The sequence below is a fragment of the Sus scrofa genome, chromosome 18 (genome assembly GCF_000003025.6).
Source record: "Sus scrofa isolate TJ Tabasco breed Duroc chromosome 18, Sscrofa11.1, whole genome shotgun sequence".
Classification (NCBI taxonomy): domain Eukaryota; kingdom Metazoa; phylum Chordata; class Mammalia; order Artiodactyla; family Suidae; genus Sus; species Sus scrofa.
Window position 1 is genome coordinate 5,727,346 of NC_010460.4, and position 19,169 is coordinate 5,746,514.

Genomic DNA, 19,169 nt, shown 5'->3' on the forward strand with positions numbered 1-19,169 from the left:
TGTGTTGTCTCAGTCTGGAGCACAGTCTGTACGCTAAGGCTGGGATACAGATGAGTAAGTAGCCAGTCCCAGAGCCACTCTGCCCCCTCCCCACCCCCAGGGGAGCCACCATTCGCTACTAAGTATCACCTCCCAAAGACTTGCCTTAGTAGCAGAAATACAGCAGAAGGAATGCCTGAAATTAATGAAAACCAGGATCTATGCCTATTTCAACTGAATCATTATTGCTTTACAAGGTATGGGGACACACAGAACAAGTGAACCTTAAAGTATATGGTTTGGATTAAATCACACAAAAATTACTTCCAGATTGCTTCCTTTTTTTGCAACAGTGAAATTCACCCTTTATAATTACAATACCCTTTTCTGAAATGGAGTTTTTTTTTTGTTTGTTTGTTTTTTGGTCTGTCATTTTAGGGCTGCACTCATGACATATGGCAGTTCCCAGGCTAGGGGTCTAATTGGAGCTGTAGCCGTCGGCCTATGCCAGAGTCATTGCAACGCCAGATCCGAGCTAACTCTACAACCTACACCACAGCTCACGGCAATGCCAGATCCTTAAACCCCTGAGCAAGGCCAGGAATCGAACCCGCAACCTCATGGTTCCTAGTTGGATTCGTTTCCACTGTGCCACGACGGGAACTCCTGGAGCCATTTCTCAAACTGCAGTCTCAGAATTGTGAAACTGTTCTGTTTGATGAGACCCATCCTGCTGGGTGGGTGGGGAAGAGGGCAAAGGACCTCCGTCAGGAGCAATGTCCTTGACAGGACTTGGGATGGGGATGATTGAGGAGGGAGCTTTGTAGGGTTTTCAGGGAGAAGCCTGGATAGAAATGGAAGGACCAACTGAAAGAAATTCTTTAATTTAAAACTGAAATTTAGCTTTGAACACCCCATTATCTGCTTAGTACAATAAGCAGCCTTTGTGACTGGCAGCAAAATCTGAACATCCAGTCTAATTCTCTAAATTCTTTTAATCCCATGTGATTTAGAAGTTTCATCCAGGAGTTCCCTGGTAGCCTAACAGTTAAGGATCCAGTGTTGTAACTGCCCTGGCACGGGTTTGATCCCCAGCCCAAGAACTTCCACATGCTGCTGGCATGGCCAAAACATAATAAATTTCATTGAGTGATGTATTTGATTTATGGTAGCTTTATCAAGACAAAGCAAAGTCACCATGGGATCCACATCTCAGCACTGCCTATTCTGTAGTGAACATATACTTTCACACCAAGACAGATACTCCTTAATAAATTCTATGGTATAAGTGATGTTAGATCAAGGGTTAGGTGTATTTACACTTTGATATTACTTGGTATTTGGTAGTAACAGTAATGTCAAGAGTTTCTGGAATGCCTTCTGTATAGAAGCCTCAGTAAAACAAATCACAGTTTATTTTTTACAAAGATAATTGCTGCCTACTAGAAAGATCGCCGGGTGCAAGAGGTTGAGCTTTGGTGTGGTAAAATAAAACTTGATGACATTTAGAGAACAAAGTTTGTTATAACTCTTTGAACTGATCAAAATTAGTTTTAAAGGATTTCAAAAATGCATCCTTTCTTGAGGGTGATTGTGACTTGGTAGCATTCTGGTGACCTCTGCTGGTATTGCTCTTTTATCAGATTTCTTGACTTTTCCAGTTTTTACCACATCTCTTGTGATACTGTTTTCAAATTCTTTTCTACAAAGGCAACATCCTGAAAACAGTTGGGAAGTTGTTTAGAATAGCCATTACTATAATTAGCACAATAGTTCTCAATTAATTCGATTTGGGTTTTTAATCCAAGTATTGCCTGTAAATTGAAGGGTATTTGTACAATTAAAAATAGCCAATACGTTACTAATTGCATATTTTCTTTCTGTAAATACAGAGCTTTATTTACAAGAAACATTTAAGCCTTTAGTGAATATATCTCCAGATGCAAGGTAAACTTGTAAAGTTTTTCTCCTTTGAAAACATTCATTTGTTCAGATTCATCTGTTTTGTTACCATGGTTTTGTTTTTTTGTTTTGTTTTTCCAATCTAGAGACCAGCCTCCTTCACTGCAAATATTAAATTCAGTAAACTTAGAGACCGTAAATATCACAGCCGTTGCTGATCCGAAGGGTTGATAACAGACTAGGAAGGTGGTCATACTAAGCAGTTTTAAAATCCAGGATCACTTGCAGCAGAAACCATTTAGGGAGCTTCTTAAACTGCAGATTCCTACGCTCTGCTCCCAACCTATTAAATCAGTCTCTGGAGGCGCTTCGTGCCCAGGAATGTGCATTAAAACAACTCCCCCGAGGGGTTCTGACTTGCCCTGACGTTGCAAAATCCGTCTCGTGAGGCCTTGGTCCAGGTGGGCAGAGCAGTGGGCTGCCTTTTGGTAGGGGGTCTGCTGGCGCATGTATTCTGACGGCACGGATACGTTTCCACAGGTGTATGAGAGCATTCTTAAAGCTCTAGTGCACTTGTGAGAAAAAGCAGAATATTGATTTTTATTGTGTTCTTTCCAAGTCCTAAAAAACAGCCACACCGGCACACAGTCATCACAGGAGAGGCCAGGGCAGCCAGAGTGGACTGGCCCAGGGAGGAGGCAGTGCAGAGGCCCCGCCACAGCGCCCCCTGTTGTCAGGGTCACCGCTAGCTCTCCTGGCTGGGGGTGCGCTTCTGTCATTCTTCAGTAAAGGCATTAAACCTGCTCCTAAAACACTGCTTTCCCAGAGGTTTGTCGCTCACACCTGGATTTAAGGTTTTATATTAACACAGATTGTGGAAAATCAAAAATTTTGCTGAGATCTCCAGTTTAAAATTTTTCCAGAACAGTTTTAGGTCAGTCAGTCAGCCTTTTATGATTGTAATTTAAAGAAACTGAAAATACGTTTTAAAGCAGGGGTGGTCCGAAGTTTCCTACTTCTTCTTTAAAGCCTCCTAACAACTTTAATGGCTTTTCCCGCAGCCTCTTCGATGCTGTACACTCGTTGATCAAAAATAAAATCCACAGATTGCCAGTTATTGACCCCGTCAGTGGGAATGCCCTTTATATACTTACCCACAAAAGAATCCTCAAGTTCCTCCAGCTTTTTGTAAGTAGTTTTGAGTGTTTCTAAAGACATAGTTGCATCTACTTTAACTAATTTACTCAAGTAAATTGGCTCCTGTTAGCCTCAAAGAAGTTGTTAGTTTTGAGGTCTCCATTTCTAAAGTTCAGTTTCTCAGCTTACGACTGTTTGAATTACACATTCTCAAAGTTGATTCCAGTTAAAAAGCAGTCACCTTTCAGTACAAGTATCAAAATAATAAGAACACTTGGCATTCTCTGTTAGAATTTTTATCACCTCCAATGAGGGAAATAAATCAGTTTTGCAAGTCAGCGTGATTAAAGAACTGCTGTGCAAGACAACTTGAGCCAAACTGCCTAATGATGCTTTATCGGTATCATGGTTTTGGAAACATTCAAAAAGTCCTGTCCCCAGGATCATCTTATTAACTACGGCAGTGATAGAAAAACCCAAAGCAAATAAAATTTTGACAAAAGAATACCATGTTGGTCCAAATTAGGGCTATGTTGTCTCTAGGTTTTCTCAACTGCGTTTGAAATGAGATGGCTTCGTAATTATCCTGAACTTAGAACCTCTTTGGTCAGCCGTGTGAGAGAGGCCTGGAGAGACCAGAGTCTTTACAAGAGGGCTCCACTCTTTTCCCTGTGATTCCAGGCACTGGATTTGGCGGTGTAAGTGATGAGTCACCTAGGCCCAGTAGGAGGCCTCGTTCATGGTCCCGAGGAGCTCGCAGCAAGAGCTTTGTTTGTTTTTAAAGAATTTAGTAGACATTAAAATCTACACCAGCTTAGCTTTCCTGTTTTTTCTGCACAGCTTCAAATAAGAAAATACAGTCGAGTTCTAGGAGCCCAGGGCCGCCTCCTGGGAGCTGCCTCACTCTTGCTGGACAGCAGTGCAAGTGTGTTCAGTGATGGGGAGAAACGCCTTGTCCATCAAGCCAGTCCTGTACCTTAATAGTTACATAACTATTAAGTAAATGCTGAGAAATGTATAAAAATCTCAAAGTTTGGTAAAGAGATACCTAGGGAGGAAGAATTAAGGACCCCTGTGTCACGCAGCGGCTCTTGTCTGCCGCAGGCTGTGGCTGCAGTGGCCTTGCAACTGCACTTTAGCACGACCCAGGGTCTCTGCCCACGTACCCCTTAGAGTCCTCATTTCGAAACAACATTACTCATGAGAGCTGAAGGCTCCTAGGCAGTCGCCACAGTGTGTCAGGCCCTTCACGTGATGGACCTCGGTCCTCACCCCCACCCCCCCAGGTAGGTACTTTTATTCATCTGATTTGCAAGTGATGACACTCGGGAGGCGAGGTAACCGCCCGGGTCACTGCTGATGGTGGAGCCTCTGACCCGGGGCAGCCCTCCCTCGGCAGCTCCGCCGGGGGAGTCGTGGGCCCCCTGCCCAGCGGCTCCAGGTCCAGCCCTTGCCGTGGCTGCGCGGCCCCGGGGGAGCCACGGCCTGAGACAGGCCTTCAGCGAGTCCTCTCTGGACGGAGAAGGGGAGGCGGCTGCCTCTGCCAGGACTGCCTGATATTTGGGCCAATATGGTAATGAGAATCATGCCGTTAGAACAGGCTGCTAGGGGTGTTCAGGTGAAAATAATTTTAAATAAATTCCAGAACCTGATTTTTACTGAACCAAGATCATTTTCTGAGAAAAAGTGTGTTGCCCGTGGAGCCATGTGACAGTCAGCCTAAGTGTAGGGTAGGGAACAGGGGTGATCCTGCATCGAGATGGGCTAGGTGACCTAATAGGTCTTTCTTTTTTTTTTCTCTAAATTTCTAGGATTCTCATGATTTGAATATTGATGAACTCTTTGACTTGAACATTTTGTTTCTTCTAATTGTTCATCTTTTCCTGATAATTATAAGGTACACCAGGAGGATGGAATCAACTGTACCCTTTATAAAAGGTGGATTTTTGAAACCATAGACCTATTTTGTTTTAGTCAAACATGATCCTAGACTTTTCTCTTCTGACTTCTCCCTCCTCCTTTAAAACAGCCCGTGAAAAGAAAAGATATCTTTTAAATGTTCTTTTAGTTCTGTTCATTTGGCTTATTCTTGTTCCTGGTAGACAAAAATTGGAGTCCTCCGAAGGCGAATGCGGGATGTGGGGGGGATGGTGGGAGCACTAGCTTAGCAGCTCCGACAACCACCATCAGACGGTGGGGGCTTGCAAAGGTGTGGGTTCTCAATAAACATTCCTTAACGATGACAGCAGGACCATGAACTTAACGTGAATAACTTTGAAAAATTCTTGGTGGCTGATGGGTCTTAACTTCCAAATAGACCTGTTGCTCCCTTCCTTCCACGTTTCCCGTGGGTGAAGAGGGAAGAATGCCACGATGCTGGTAGCGCTTTGCAGTGTTTTATGAAGTGCTTAACTGTAAGCGTAGACACATAAGCTGGTCTGAACAAAAGGCACAGTTCTTCTCTGTAACATTCTCATATTCAGATATCCGGGTAGGCTGTTAGAATAAACTTTAGTTTGCTGCGCCTAGGTTTTCATGTAAGTGTGGACGTGTGAGCCTTAAGAAGGGCAGTGTTGGCTCTAGAGCACTGTATTTCTCGCCCCGCCAGATGTCTGACATGCCAAAGCCTGCCTTCATGAAGCAGAACCTGGACGCGCTGGGCATCGGGACCTACGACAACATCGCCTTCATACACCCGGACACGCCAATCATCAGAGCCTTGAACGTCTTCGTGGAAAGGCGGGTGTCGGCCTTGCCCGTGGTGGACGAGTCAGGTCTGTGTGTGGGCCGAGCCTGCCCGACACAAACACCGTCTTCTCTCCTCTGGGTGAATCAGGAGGTGACCTGACCTGTCAGATGAGTGGGGAAAATGAAAACTTGGACCAAGAGCCCTCAGGAGACTAAGAATTTAAAACTGGTCCATTAAGATACAATTTCATGTCTGTTTAAAAAGACAGGTTTTTTTATTCAGCAGTATTTAATTTCCAGTAATTATCTAGTTAAGATTGATATTAAATGCTATTTTTTGTTTCTAAGACATTTTTCTAACATATGTTTTTATTTTCAGGAAAAGTTGTAGATATTTATTCCAAATTTGATGTAATTGTAAGTATTTTTAATTTTGTTAAACTTGTCATCTAGAATACATCAAAAACATACTCATTAGTCCGGTTTTTTTCCCCTGCTGCTTCCTAGCTTTTTGGAGGATGAATGTTTTGTCTGGACTCCCCACACTAGCTGCACTTTTAATATTCATTGGTTTAGCGGTGAATGGTGTATCAGTGGCGTCCACTGTTCTTGCCTTCTCAGTACGCGTCCCTTAGTCCTCACTGCGGCGGGTGTGTGTGTTCATGGGCCCGTTGCTCCGTGGAAGATGCGGACTCATCCTGCCGGCAGGCATGTGCTTGGGACACCCGTGAATGTGGTCCCTGGTCACTCACATCCTGCTACTTGCTGATCAGAAATGACTGTTCTCGGGAGGACAGCAAACGTATTCAGTAGTTATGGGAAGTCCTGTTTTAATCCCCGGGTTACATTTACTGCATTGACTTTGGTGCTTTTTCCCCATTCGCTGAAACACATTTCCCTAGAGTCACACATTATTTCTAAGAAAGGAACTTTCATAGCCCCCAATGTACACGCGGTCTTTTGCCCTAATATTGACCCCAGCACTAAATGTCCTTTTGGGGCTGTCTCAGACCCTTTTGTTTCATCCTATTCTGTCTAACACAACAGACACCAAAAAATAAGCTAACTGGAATTTGATCGGGTGAGACCCTGTAGAACCTTTAGAGGCTGGTCCGAGCGGTGGGGCTTCCTGCATGGTTACTTAATCCTGAGCGGTCCCCCAGAGCCTCCCTGGCAAGCCCCCTGCTCCCCAGCCCTGCTGTGCCTCACCCTCCATACGTCAGTCTGCCTCGCAGAAGCTTGTCCACTCAGGGACCAGAACCCGACAGGGTAAGAGTGGGGGACTCTTCATAGGAGGCACCGTCAGAATCGGCCACAGTTGCTGCAGAACTGAGGTATAACTAAGGAGCTTTAAATTATGAAGATGATGAGATAACAGTGCTTGATGGCATGGCAGGATGGCTGCTACAGTGGTAGTAAATTAGGATTTTTTTTTAAATCAGGTCGCTTTGAACTTACTGATTTTGGTCGTGAATGAGAACTGAAGTGAAGGGCGTAATTCACTGTTGCTTTATTACAGAACCTTGCTGCTGAGAAAACATACAACAACCTAGACATCACGGTGACCCAGGCCCTTCAGCACCGGTCGCAGTATTTCGAAGGCGTTGTCAAGTGCAGTAAGCTGGAGATCCTGGAGACCATCGTGGACAGGATAGTGAGGGCCGAGGTGAGACGGCTGCAGCCGAATGCCACAAGCGCCAAGCAGGAGTCGGTGCCCCAGGGATTCTAAACCACAGCAGTAGCCATGAGGCAGCAGTCAGGGCCAGGCGAATGGTGCAGTTCCCCTGCCCCAGAACCCGGCGTATTTCTTGGCACAGAGTAGGTCATCTGTGAATGATCACAGAATTAAATGCATAAGTCTGGGAGTTCCCTCTTTGGCACAGTGGGGTCAGCAGTATCTCTGCAGTGCCAGGATGCAAGTTCAATTCCCAGCCCAGCAAAGCGGGTTAAAGGCTCTGGCATTGCCACAGCTGCAGCATAGTTCACAACTGCGGCTTGGATCTATCTGATCCCTGGCTTTGGAACTCCAGTGCCCTGGGGCGGCCAAAATAGGAAAGAAAAAAACATTTATATGCTATCATAGTTGAATCAAATAAACTGGTAAGATACTTTCATAGGGCTTTTTTATTGGCTTTTTTGTCTTTTTTAGGGCCGCACCCACAGCATGTGGGGGTTCCCAGCCTAGGGGTCGAATCGGAGCTACGGCTGCCAGCCTACACCACAGGCACGGCAACGCTGGATCCTTAAGCCACTGACCGAGGCCAGGGCTCAAACTCAAGTCCACATGGATACGAGTTGGGTTCGTCAACCGCTGAGCCACGACGGGAACTCCTATTTTCATAGTTTTAAAACATACTTAGGAAAAACAGAAGTCCCAAGAGCTTTAAGTTGCATTAGAGTGTTAATGAATTTAAAGCTAAACGTGTGTAACTGTATGGTTTTAACAAAGTAAGTCAATAAAATGATTTTTTTTTTTTTTTTGTCTTTTTGACATTTTTTGGGCTGCTCCTGCAGCATATGGAGGTTCCCAGGCTACGGGTCTAATTGGAGCTGCAGCCGCTGGCCTACGCCAGAGCCACAGCAACGCAGGATCAAAGCCGTGTCTGCAACCTGCACCACAGCTCACGGCAACGCCGGATCCTTAACCCACTGAGCAAGGCCAGGGATCGAACCTGCAACCTCATGGTTCTTAGTCAGATTCGTTAACCACTGAGCCACGATGGGAACTCACGAATTCTTTTTTTAAATTAAAGAGGTTGTCTCTCCTCCCACAATATCTCTCACTCCTGATTTAGATAAATAGTAAGTGGTCTGGTCGTCTCCTTATACTTTCCTGCCTGTAGGACTGGAGCCTCCTTTGCACAACGCTCTAAGCAAGTGACGAGCAGGATCATTTTATGGGGCACCTAATTCAGTAAACCCATTCCCACAATAATGTCTTTCCTGTTAAGGACAGGAATACTATTCTTCTTATCACTCTTTAGGACTGAAGGATGTTCCTTCTGGAAGGACCCATAATTAGGTAATACCAATTCTTTTTGGCTACCCTGAGGAATATGGAGTTCCTGGGCCAGGCATTGAATCCTAGCCAGAGTTGCAGCCTATGCCGCAGCTGCAGCAACGCCAGATCCTTAATCCACTGCACCTGGCCAGCGATCGAACCTGCATCCCTGCTGCTGCAGAGATGCCGTCAATCCCGTTGCACCCCAGTGGGAGCGCCTATAAAAAGTCTGATTTGATGCTTTTATTAGAAAGGCAAGAATACAGTCCAAGAAGGAAAGTACCTGATTTTTTTTTGGCTGATTACAGGCAACCTTAGCTGTGTGGAAGCCCAGCAGCCCTGCTCGGACCGAGCATTGCAGAGTTCCATCCTGCTCCATCCTTGTCAGAGCTGACCCCCCCCCCCCCAGCTTCACCTGCTGTGGCTTTTAACCTATTTCACTAGAATCTCTTTCCACGTGAATTTAATATGCATCCCTAGTTTTCCAAAGGATTTTTTTTTTTTTAATGGCCGCACCCTCAGCATATCAAAGTTCCTGGGCTAAGGACTGAATCCAACAGATCCTTTAACCCACTGCACTGGGCCAGGGATCAAGCCCACACTTTCGCAGCAACCCAAGCTGCTGCAGTCAGGTTCTTAACCCACAGCACCACAACAGGAACTCCTCCAAAGGGAGGAATCATCTAAGCTTTTTATTGTTCTTAGAATCATGTGCCGTTTGAAGATCAGAAACAGAAATGAGACATCCCTCCCTAATACAAGGACTGTGGACAGCTGTCTGATGGAATCCTTTATAACAACTGAAAATCATGCTCAGGAAGAATACTGTGGAGTTCCCATCATGGCTCAGCAGAAACTAATCTGACTAGCATCCATGAGGATGCAGGTTCAATCCCTGGCCTTGCTCAGTGGGTTAAGGGTCCGGTGTTGCCATGAGCTGTGGTGTAGCTCGCAGATGCGGCTCGGATCCCGCATTGCTGTGGCGTAGGCCAGCAGCTGTAGCTCCGATTCAACCCCTAGCCTGGGAACCTCCCTCCATAATGCCACAGGTGCGGCCCTGAGAAGACAAAGAAATAAGAATACTGTTGATATGGAAAAACAATACATTGCTAAGAAGAAAGGGCAATTACTATATAAAGCACCATTCTGTGTGTTACCCCCCTTGCACACGCACAGAAGCGGGGCTGTGGAGACTCGAAGCACAGCTTTTAGGACACTGTCTGGTGGCGCGGGAGTGTGGACAGGGTCAGCACCCACCCGCTGTGTCCCCAAGCCCCCCGTTGCAGCCTAGGTACTGTCAGGTAAAAAGAGAAAGTGACGGCTTGTCCTGAAAGTTCACGTGGTGAGCGGCACACATTTCACTGTAATATGAAATAGGTTCACTGAGGAGAATAAACATGTAATTAAAGTTTTCTCAAATTATCCATCTTGACTTTTTTCCTCATTAAAATAATTTATTTCACCAGAGGACTCCCTGAGGCAGGACAAAGACCATTTTTTACCTTCAACATATTGTGTGAGGAGAAGGAGATAAGTATCAGCAATGATTTGCTTTAGTTTTGTTTTGTTTTTGTTTGTCTTTTTGCTATTTCTTTGGACCGCTCCCTCGGCACATGGAGGTTCCCAGGCTAGGGGTCAAATCGGAGCTGTAGCCGCCAGCCTACACCAGAGCCACAGCAACATGGGATCCGAGCCGCGTCTGCAACCTACACCACAGCTCATGGCAATGCCGGATCCTCAGCCCGCTGAGCAAGGGCAGGGACCGAACCCGCAACCTCATGGTTCCTAGTCGGATTCATTAACCACTGCGCCACGACGGGAACTCCTGCTTTAGTTTATTTCTATCTGGTAGAACTAATTCTAAGTGAAATGGTTTCCCCTTGACCTTTAGTGGTAGTTCAAAAGATAGCTATTTATGATTACTGAATTTTAGCAACAAAACGTGTCTAGTATGGAATATAAAACATTTTCTGGCCCTAGATGTAATCATCAGTTTATAATTAATAGTTGTGTTACAGCACAGGGTTATTAAAGAAGTGACGTTTTTCTGGAGAAGCTTTTATTTCCCCCCCTTTTTACACCTGTACCTGCACCATATGGAGATTCCTGGGCTGAGGTAGAATCAGGGCTACAGCTGCCAGGCTACACCACCGCCACAGCAACACTGGATCCAAGCCGCATCTGCGACCTATACCACAATTTGCAGCAACACAGCATCCCTAACCCATTGATCGAGGCCAAGGATCGAACCCACATCCTTGTTCCTAACCTGCAAAGCCACAACAGGCACTCCTTAGAGAAGCTTTGAAAATAAATTTATGTTGACTGGCATGAGAAAGATGAAGTGATTTTTAACCTAAAAGCAAGCTATGATGTCAAAAGCATCACCAACACAGTATCATTAGAGACAAAATATAAGAACGAGTTCCTCCTCCCCCACCTCCTCCTTCTGCCCCCCATTCTATACCAGTGGGGGGCTTAACTCCCGTGTGGAGAAGAGGCTCTCCAAGGTAACCAACTAGCATGTGGCTGCCTTAGGCCTAAATGCTAAAGCTTTTAAATCAGAAGTCCGATACTTTCTCCCTCTTCCTGGGTTGGGTTTGGTTTTGTTTCCTTTTCCGGCCAGCCCACAGCACATGGTGTTCCCGAGCCAACGATCAGATCCAAGCCACAGCTGTGACCTGTGCCGCAGCTGCAGCAGTGTGGGATCCTTTACCCCACTCTGCCAGGATGGGGATCAAATCAGCATCCTTGGTGCTGCAAAGACACCGCCACACGGGGGCGCTGCACCGCAGGGGCCCTCCACTCCTTTCCTGTTTTAAGGATGCTTTGTTACAGTAATTAATACCTCAGAACATTATCCATTCTTTCATATAAAAGATTTTCAAGCAGAAAACAAGACAATTTATTTCACTATATTATACTTGATTATCTTCTGTATTACTCTTTTTTGTCTTTTTTTTTTGCCATTTCTTGGGCCGCTCCCGCGGCATATGGGAGGTTCCCAAGCTAGGGGTCGAATTGGAGCTGTAGCTGCCAGCCTACGCCACAGTCACAGCAACGCAGAATCCGAGCCGCGTCTGCGACCTACGCCACAGCTCACGGCAATGCCGGATCCTTAACCCGCTGAGCAAGGCCAGGGACCAAACCTGCAACCTCATGGTTCCTAGTCGGATTTGTTAAACACTGCGCCACGACGGGAACTCCCCTGTATTACTCTTAATATATGAATTTCATAGAGAAAAGGTTAAAAATAAAAAGAGCAGGAGTTCCCGTTGTGGCACAGTGGTTAACGAATCCAACTAGGAACCATGAGGTTGCGGGTTTGATCCCTGGCCTTGCTCAGCGGGTTGAGGATCCGGCGTTGCCGTGAGCTGTGGTGTAGGTTGCAGACGCGGCTTGGATCCCGCGTTGCTGTGGCTGTGGGGTAGGCCGGCGGCTACAGCTCCAATTGGACCCCTAGCCTGGGAACCTCCATATGCCATGGGTGCAGCCCTCAAAAGACAAAACTAAATAAATTAATTAAAAATTAAAAACCCTTTAAGAGATTATAGCTGCACTGAAGTAGCTACTGTTATACTTCATGTTTTGAGTAGCATCTTTCATATATTAATATTTTGAAATTTGAAAACTCAGCAGGACATAGCTGGCTAATTTTTCTTAGAAACAGTCAAATCAGCGCTGCGTGTGAACAGAACCAAGACCACTGCATGGTTCTCTGCACTGTTACTTTCTCCCATGTGTGGGATTCTCTTCATTGCACAGTACATGAAAAATTATTTTCTAATGTCCATTTTAAAACTTTATTTCTGTGTTCACCTGTGGTCTCCTTTTCTCATTGGCAGGTCCATCGGCTGGTGGTAGTAAATGAAGCAGATAGTATCGTGGGTATTATTTCCCTGTCGGACATTCTGCAAGCCCTGATCCTCACCCCCGCAGGTATAAACGCCAGTGTCTGACCTCCACCCTGACTATACAGGGAGCTGGCGGGCGGGGGGGGGGGGGTAGCAGGTGCAGCAAGCCCGCGCCCGCCCACCTGCCTGCCGTGGCTTTCTGTGCATCACCGTGTAAACCATGTGCATTCCCTCTGTGGGTCTGCAGTTTTGTTGTTCCACTTGAGTGAGAGAGAAAAGTTTAAGGAAAGGCTTCTGGCCTGGAGCATCCTGTCTCCGTTCAGAAGTGCCTGCTAAGCGAGGATTCACTGCCATGTTCAGCATAACCGTTTCCATTAAAAGGTTAAGACTTCTCAGTTTTGATTTTTAGGTCTCAGGAGGGAAATTCTTTGGGATCTAACTATTGAAACCATCTACCCCTTCAAAAAAAAAAAAAAAAACTTACTGAGTGTAATAAAACAAATGGCCTGACAAATATTTTTTCCATTAATAGTGTATGGAAACTAGAGTACGGAGGGAGGGGGCTTGAGAAGAGAGGCGTTGGGGTTTCTCCGGCGTCAAGTTTAGCAGTTTAATGGCTGAAGGGGGTTAAAACCACCAGCCCTGCACTCCGCCTCCCCACTCACACTGAGTACAAACAGCCCAGCTGTGGGCTTCGCAGATCCAGGCCGAGACGGGAGACTACATGACGTGCACCTTGAACTCTCGGAGTTAAACACTGAAGGTGCTTTTACTCGGGTATTGATTTCTTAGTTCAGAAATCAGTCGAACTAGCTAAGGCTGGTTTTTACAACTGGCCTACAGCCTGAAGACACCCACCCCAAAGGAATCCCCACCTGACTTTGTCAATGCGAGAAACAGGTCGCATTGGCTCAGCGGGAGTAGATGGGCCATGATGCGGCCATAGAGCAGCAGCAGCCCCCAGACCGCCTTAGAAATGTCTGCTGAGTCAGAAACGAGAGATGCGGCTTGCTCTACTCATTTTCACATTTCAGATGTTAGAGAACCTGAAGCTCACAGTAACCTTTTTCCAGTTACCAAGTTTCCGGGGGACAGCATCAGCGTTCAGCATCTGTACACACACACACAGCCATCACCCCGCAAGTCTAGCGGCCACCTGTCACTGTACAGTTGGCCCGTGACACCCGCCCCAGCCCCTTCCATCCCGGTAACCACTGTTCTGTCCTCTGTGTTTTTCTGTTGTGTGTTTACCCATTTGGGGGTTTTTAGATTCCACATATGAACAAAATCAAACGGTGTTTATCCTTCTCTGACTTGTTCCATTCAGCGTTAGCTCCCTCACGGTCCACCCGTGTGGTTGAAAACAGCAGGACTGCCTTCTTTTTCATGGCCCATGATAATCTCTACAGTCGTGAAATGACAAAAATGACTAAAAGAATGTGAGATTGTTCATGGCATTATTTATAGTAACCTGAAACTGGAAATAAGCCACGCATCTTTGAGCAGAGAGCGTGCAGGCTGCTTACTGTCCACCCAGTGGCGTGCTCGCTAAGCCCGCCGGCTGCCCCGACTGAGGAGCAGCCTCAGAGGAACACAGAGCACAGAAGCGGGATGAGGCAGGGAGCGGGGCCACATGCACACACAGCTGACCCTTGAACACCACAGGTCCACTTCTCCGCAGACTCTTTCTCGGGCGTAGGTACCGCAGCACTACCCCGTCCTCGGTGAGCTGAACGCACGGGGGTGCAGCCGAGGGTACAGAGGGAAAGCGGGGAGTTCCCGTCATGGCGCGTCGGAAATGAATCCGACTAGGAACCGTGAGGTTGCGGGTTCAATCCCTGGCCTCGCTCAGTGGGTTAAGGATCCGGCGTTGCGGTGAGCTGTGGTGGTAGGTCACAAAGGCGGCTCAGATCCCACATTGCTGTGGCTGTGGTGTAGGCCGATGGCTACAGCTCCAATTCGACTCCTAGCCTGGGAATCTCTATATGCCACAGGTGTGGCCCTAAAAGGACAAAAGACAAACAAAAAGGAAAAGCTGTATGCGGTGCCCCAAGCCCCATGTTGCTCAAGAATCAGCTACTCTGTGCAGGCTAGGACAAGGACTCGTCTCCAGGCAGGCTCATCCCCACACGCATGTAACTTGGCACCTTCAGGAAAAGACGGCCCCTTTCCAGTGGGCTAGCCCTGGGCCAAGGTGCCCAGCTCGCATGCAGTCAGGCCAGACGCCAGCTCTCTGTCCCCGTGGACAAGATCCTTTGTGCACCGTGAATTCAGAGTAAGCACATCTGTATCCTCTCTATGCCTTGGTGTCACAGAGCATAAGAAGGAGAATGTTCGTCCAGATGAGTTTAAATTTCCATCCAGATTTGGTATTTCAAAATTTCTGAGTCATCAATGGAAGTGAGCATTAATGAAAATCCAAGGAGGAAACCTAGCCCACCGCTGGATTTGAAATGGGTGTTACTACAGAAGGGATGTTATGAAGACGAGGATGGTTGAGTTAGAATTCTGAATTCTGAATTAATAGAATTCTATTAATTTAGGAAAATGCCCCGTGTTCTAGAAACTGGATGACGAGTGAGCCTCTGGAGAGAAGTCTCCCGACAGAGGGAGTGCCCCTGTCAGCTCAGATGCTCGTCATGCCCGCGGGCGACGGGTGGAGAAGTGTCAGCCGGCGCCCCTTGCTCCCCTGCGGGCCGTCGGAGGGTGGGCCAGCCAGCCGCTCCCCTCATTCGGCCTTCGTTCCTACAGCAATAGAACGAGCAGCCCCATACACACCCAGTGTCCCTCCAAAGATACTCTGAGTTGGAACCCAAACCTAGCGGGAACATGTGTGTGCAGCACAAGGCCCCAGCCAGGACAAGTGCTGCTGGTGGATGGTTATGGAATATCAGGAGAGAATTTTTGAGGGTATCCACTGTTACGTGAATAAAAGGTACTAGTGATTATTCTCTTCATTGGATAACAGACACAGTTCCTCATTAAGGATACTGATTTGATAACAACAGTTTCTCTTTTTCAAAAAGTGTTTAGCAGTTTGTTGTCAAACTCAGACTGTCCAAACGAACATATCTACGCATGCAACCAGTGAGGAAACAGTCTGATGGCAGGAGCTACAGTTTTTTTAGCCCCTTATTGTTATAGATTGTTAATCTCTCTCCAAGTCAGGAAAAGAAAGGGAAACTGTTGTCAAAAAAAAAAAAAAAAAAAGGCAGTCCCCCTCTCAACCCATTTTGAACTCTCCTGGCCAAATGAGAGTAGGTATTATGTGCACTTCCCCTAAACATGGTTTTCCTGCTTTCTTCTGACTTTTTATAAGTATGTATAACAGAAGAAATACTTTGGACCTTCACTAAAATTCATCTTTCTTTTAAACAACTTTAGCAGGATTGTCTTCTCTTCCCAATTAAACTTTGCATATTTAGAATTACAATATGGAACACGGGTTAAAAGCATGCTGGAGTGGGGGTGGGGAGCCCAGAGCCCACCTGCTCTTTCCCCTGCAGCCTCTGGAACATTCTAAGGCACTGCAGGCATGGGTAGAAGCCACAGGGCAGGGCACCACTGCTGGGCTCACATAAGACCTGCCCAGCTGCAACATTTTGTACGTTGCTTTCAAAGTTTCGTTTCCCATCTCCTGACAGGTGCCAAACAGAAAGAGACAGAAACCGAATGACAGCCATGAGTGCGGGAGCCTTCGCAGGAGAACTTGAACAAGATCCTGGGTCACGCTTTGCCTCATGAACACGGACCGCGAAAGAACAGAGGAAAACGGCTGAGAATGTGTATCCGGGTTTAGTGATGGGTATTTTTTCCAGTGATGTTGAAACTAAGCATATAAAAGAGAAAGATTTTATGTGTCTGAAGATTCAAGCTCACATTAAAAGACTGTTTTCAGACCACGGTCTGAAAGATCTCAATGCTGTATGTTATTAAAGTGCACTGTGTCCTGAATTTTTATTGTTTTTCATTTTAAAGAATTCACTGGTATCTAGCAGGTGATATGGCATAAGGCAAGCGTGTGGCACATTCAGATCCAGTGCCTTATGTCCAGCAGCGACAGGCCTTCCCTACCGCCTGTCGCAGCTTGTGAAGTGATACTGCTGGAGTGGGAACGTCTCTGAACCTTTACCAAATCAGTTTGTTTCATTAGATCTGTTGAACAGCTGTAATTTGAATATGAATACTTACTTTATAAAACTTTAATGATGGTTTTATGTTTAAGTGTTCCGTTCTGAACTACAGTGTAAATGACTGATCTACAACAGCTTTATTTATTTTTACTTTCGTGCAGTTTTTTTACACCTTTTGGTGGGTAAACTTCCCCATGCCCATTAATAAAGCATTGGTTTATTAATTTTAAAAGGGCAAATTTCTCATTATTTAAGTTTGGACCTGGAAAGGATATGACTTCTCAAAGAGCCACTGTTAGGCTTTAAAAGCTGAAGTTTCTAACAGCACGAGTGAGAGCCTGCTCTGCAGGGCTGCAGACCAAGTGCCGGGAAGATGTCTATTTTTTCTTGTGTTTTTACATGAAAATCATGATGTTTGTGTGACTGCTGATGCGATTGTTTTGTAAATTGTACTGTGGCATATACAGTATTGTCATACAGTTGAGGAGAAACACAATGTTTCCTAATGTAAGTGCTCTGAAAATGTTGACACTGTATATATATATATGAGTATAGTTTGGTTTTTTGTTTTTGGGGGTTTTTTGCAGAATGAAAAATTAAAATAAATCTTACTATCGGCCATCTTGTTAAAGAAATTCTTTAATATTTGCTGCAATACAGTGTATTCTACATGCAGTTTCCCACTGAGATATTTCTTCCCAAATAAAGGAGATGAATTCTCATAGCTTTTTTTACATCAACAGGAAGAAAAAAACCCATAATGATTTGATTCATAAATTTTAGCTCTTTCCATTACATTACGAAATAGAACATATTTAATTAAAAATTGTCCTGCACATTTTCTTGTGCTTAGGTGTCAATTTTTTTTCATTTCCTAGTAGGCCAAATATGAGAGAAGGAGATTTTGTCTATTTTCCCCATAGAAACAGTAGTGGTTTTGACTTAGGCTAATAGTAATACTTGGAGAACAATGAAATACCAGAACAAAAAAGTAAAAAAGACAATCCCTTTAAAAACTATCAATAAAAGTAAAGTACCTAAGGATAAACCTGACCAAGGAGGTGAAAGGCTTATCTTATATGCTGAGAACTATAAAACATGAGTAAAGGCAACTGAAGATGATTCAAAGAAATGGAAAGATAACCCATGCTGTTGGATTAGAAGCATGAACCCTGTTAAAATGGCCATACTACCCACCGCAATCTACAGATTTAATGCAATCTCTATCAAATTACCCACAAGAATTTCCACAGAACTAGAACAAACTCCCCAAATTTATATAGAACCACCAAAGACCCAGAACTGCCAACACAATCCTGAGGAAAAAGAACAAAGATTGAGGCATAACCCTTCCAGACTTCAGACAATACTGCAAAGCTGCAGTGGTCAAGAAAGAGTGGTACTGGTACAAAAACAGACACACAAGGATGGAACAGAATAGAAAGCCCAGAAGTAAACCCATACACCTGTGATTAATCTTCAACAGAAGTGGAAAGAACATACAATGGAGAAAAGGCAGTCTCTTCAGCAGGTGGCATTGGCAAAGCTGGAGAGCTGCCTGTAAATCAATGAGGTCATACCAAACAGAAATAAACTCAAAATGGCTTTTAAAGATTTAAGACATGACATCATTAAACTCCTAGAAGAAGAAAAAAAAAAAAAAAGGAGTTCCCGTCGTGGCACAGTGGTTAACAAATCCGACTAGGAACCATGAGGTTGCACGTTCAATCCCTGCCCTTGCTCAGGGGGTTAACGATCCGGCGTTGCCATGAGCTGTGGTGTAGGTTGCAGACGCGGCTCGGATCCTGCGTTGCTGTGGCTCTGGCGTAGGCCGGCAGCTACAGCTCTGATTAGACCCCTAGCCTGGGAACCTCCATATGCCGCGGGAGCGGCCCAAGAAATGGCAAAAAGACAAAAAAAAAAAAAAAAACTCTTAGAAGAGAACATAGGCACACATTCTGATATAAATCATGGCACTGTTTTCCCAGGTCAGTCTCTGAAAGCAATAGAAATGCAAAAATAAACAAATGAGACCTTATTAAGCTTAAAAGCTTCCGCACAGCAAAAGAAACCATACAGTGAAAAGGCAACCTATGGAATGGCAGAAAATATTTTCAATACTCTAGGTCAACATAAAAAAGCCAATAGAGAAACAGGCAGGAGACCTAAATAGACAGTTGTCCAAAGTCATACAGATGGCCGATGGGCATACAATGATGCTCAACATTGGTACTAACTAGAGAAACGTAAATCACAACTCTACTGAGCTGTCACCTCACAGCAGTCAGACTGGCCATCATCAAAAGGCCTACAGATAATAGATGGTGAAGGGGGTGGGAATGTAAGTTGGTACAGACATTACAGAGAACAGTATGGAGGTTCCTTAAAAAACTAAAAGTAGGGTTACCATACAATCCAGCAACCCCACTCCTGGGCATACATCCAGAAAAGATGGAAACTCTATGAAAAGATATA

The 19,169-nt window shown here is 45.4% G+C and overlaps 1 protein-coding gene and 1 long non-coding RNA gene across 15 annotated transcripts in view; one reads left to right on the forward strand and one right to left on the reverse strand.

Annotated features, from left to right (window-relative positions):
• Window positions 1-17,416, forward strand: part of PRKAG2 (protein kinase AMP-activated non-catalytic subunit gamma 2) — a 269,685-nt gene extending 252,269 nt beyond the window's left edge. For 4 of the 13 annotated variants that reach the window (XM_021078612.1, XM_021078615.1, XM_021078618.1 and 1 more), the window contains 7 exons: window positions 1,872-1,926; window positions 2,943-3,069; window positions 5,627-5,792; window positions 6,086-6,123; window positions 7,226-7,372; window positions 12,553-12,646; window positions 16,206-17,300. In XM_021078612.1, the coding sequence (XP_020934271.1) occupies window positions 1,872-1,926; window positions 2,943-3,069; window positions 5,627-5,792; window positions 6,086-6,123; window positions 7,226-7,372; window positions 12,553-12,646; window positions 16,206-16,237 (659 nt within the window). In that variant the 3' untranslated portion in view covers window positions 16,238-17,300. The other 9 variants (XM_021078611.1, XM_021078613.1, XM_021078614.1 and 6 more) reach the window with 5 other exon arrangements.
• Window positions 1-19,169, reverse strand: part of LOC102162623 — a 52,690-nt gene that overhangs the window by 915 nt on the left and 32,606 nt on the right. Inside the window, exon 3 of one of the 2 annotated variants that reach the window (XR_001301078.2) lies at window positions 7,379-7,533. The exons of the other annotated variant lie outside the window; for it this stretch is intronic. This is a non-coding gene — a long non-coding RNA (uncharacterized LOC102162623). Of the gene's footprint in view, window positions 1-7,378; window positions 7,534-19,169 lie in introns of those variants that run through there. 2 annotated transcript variants of the gene reach the window in all.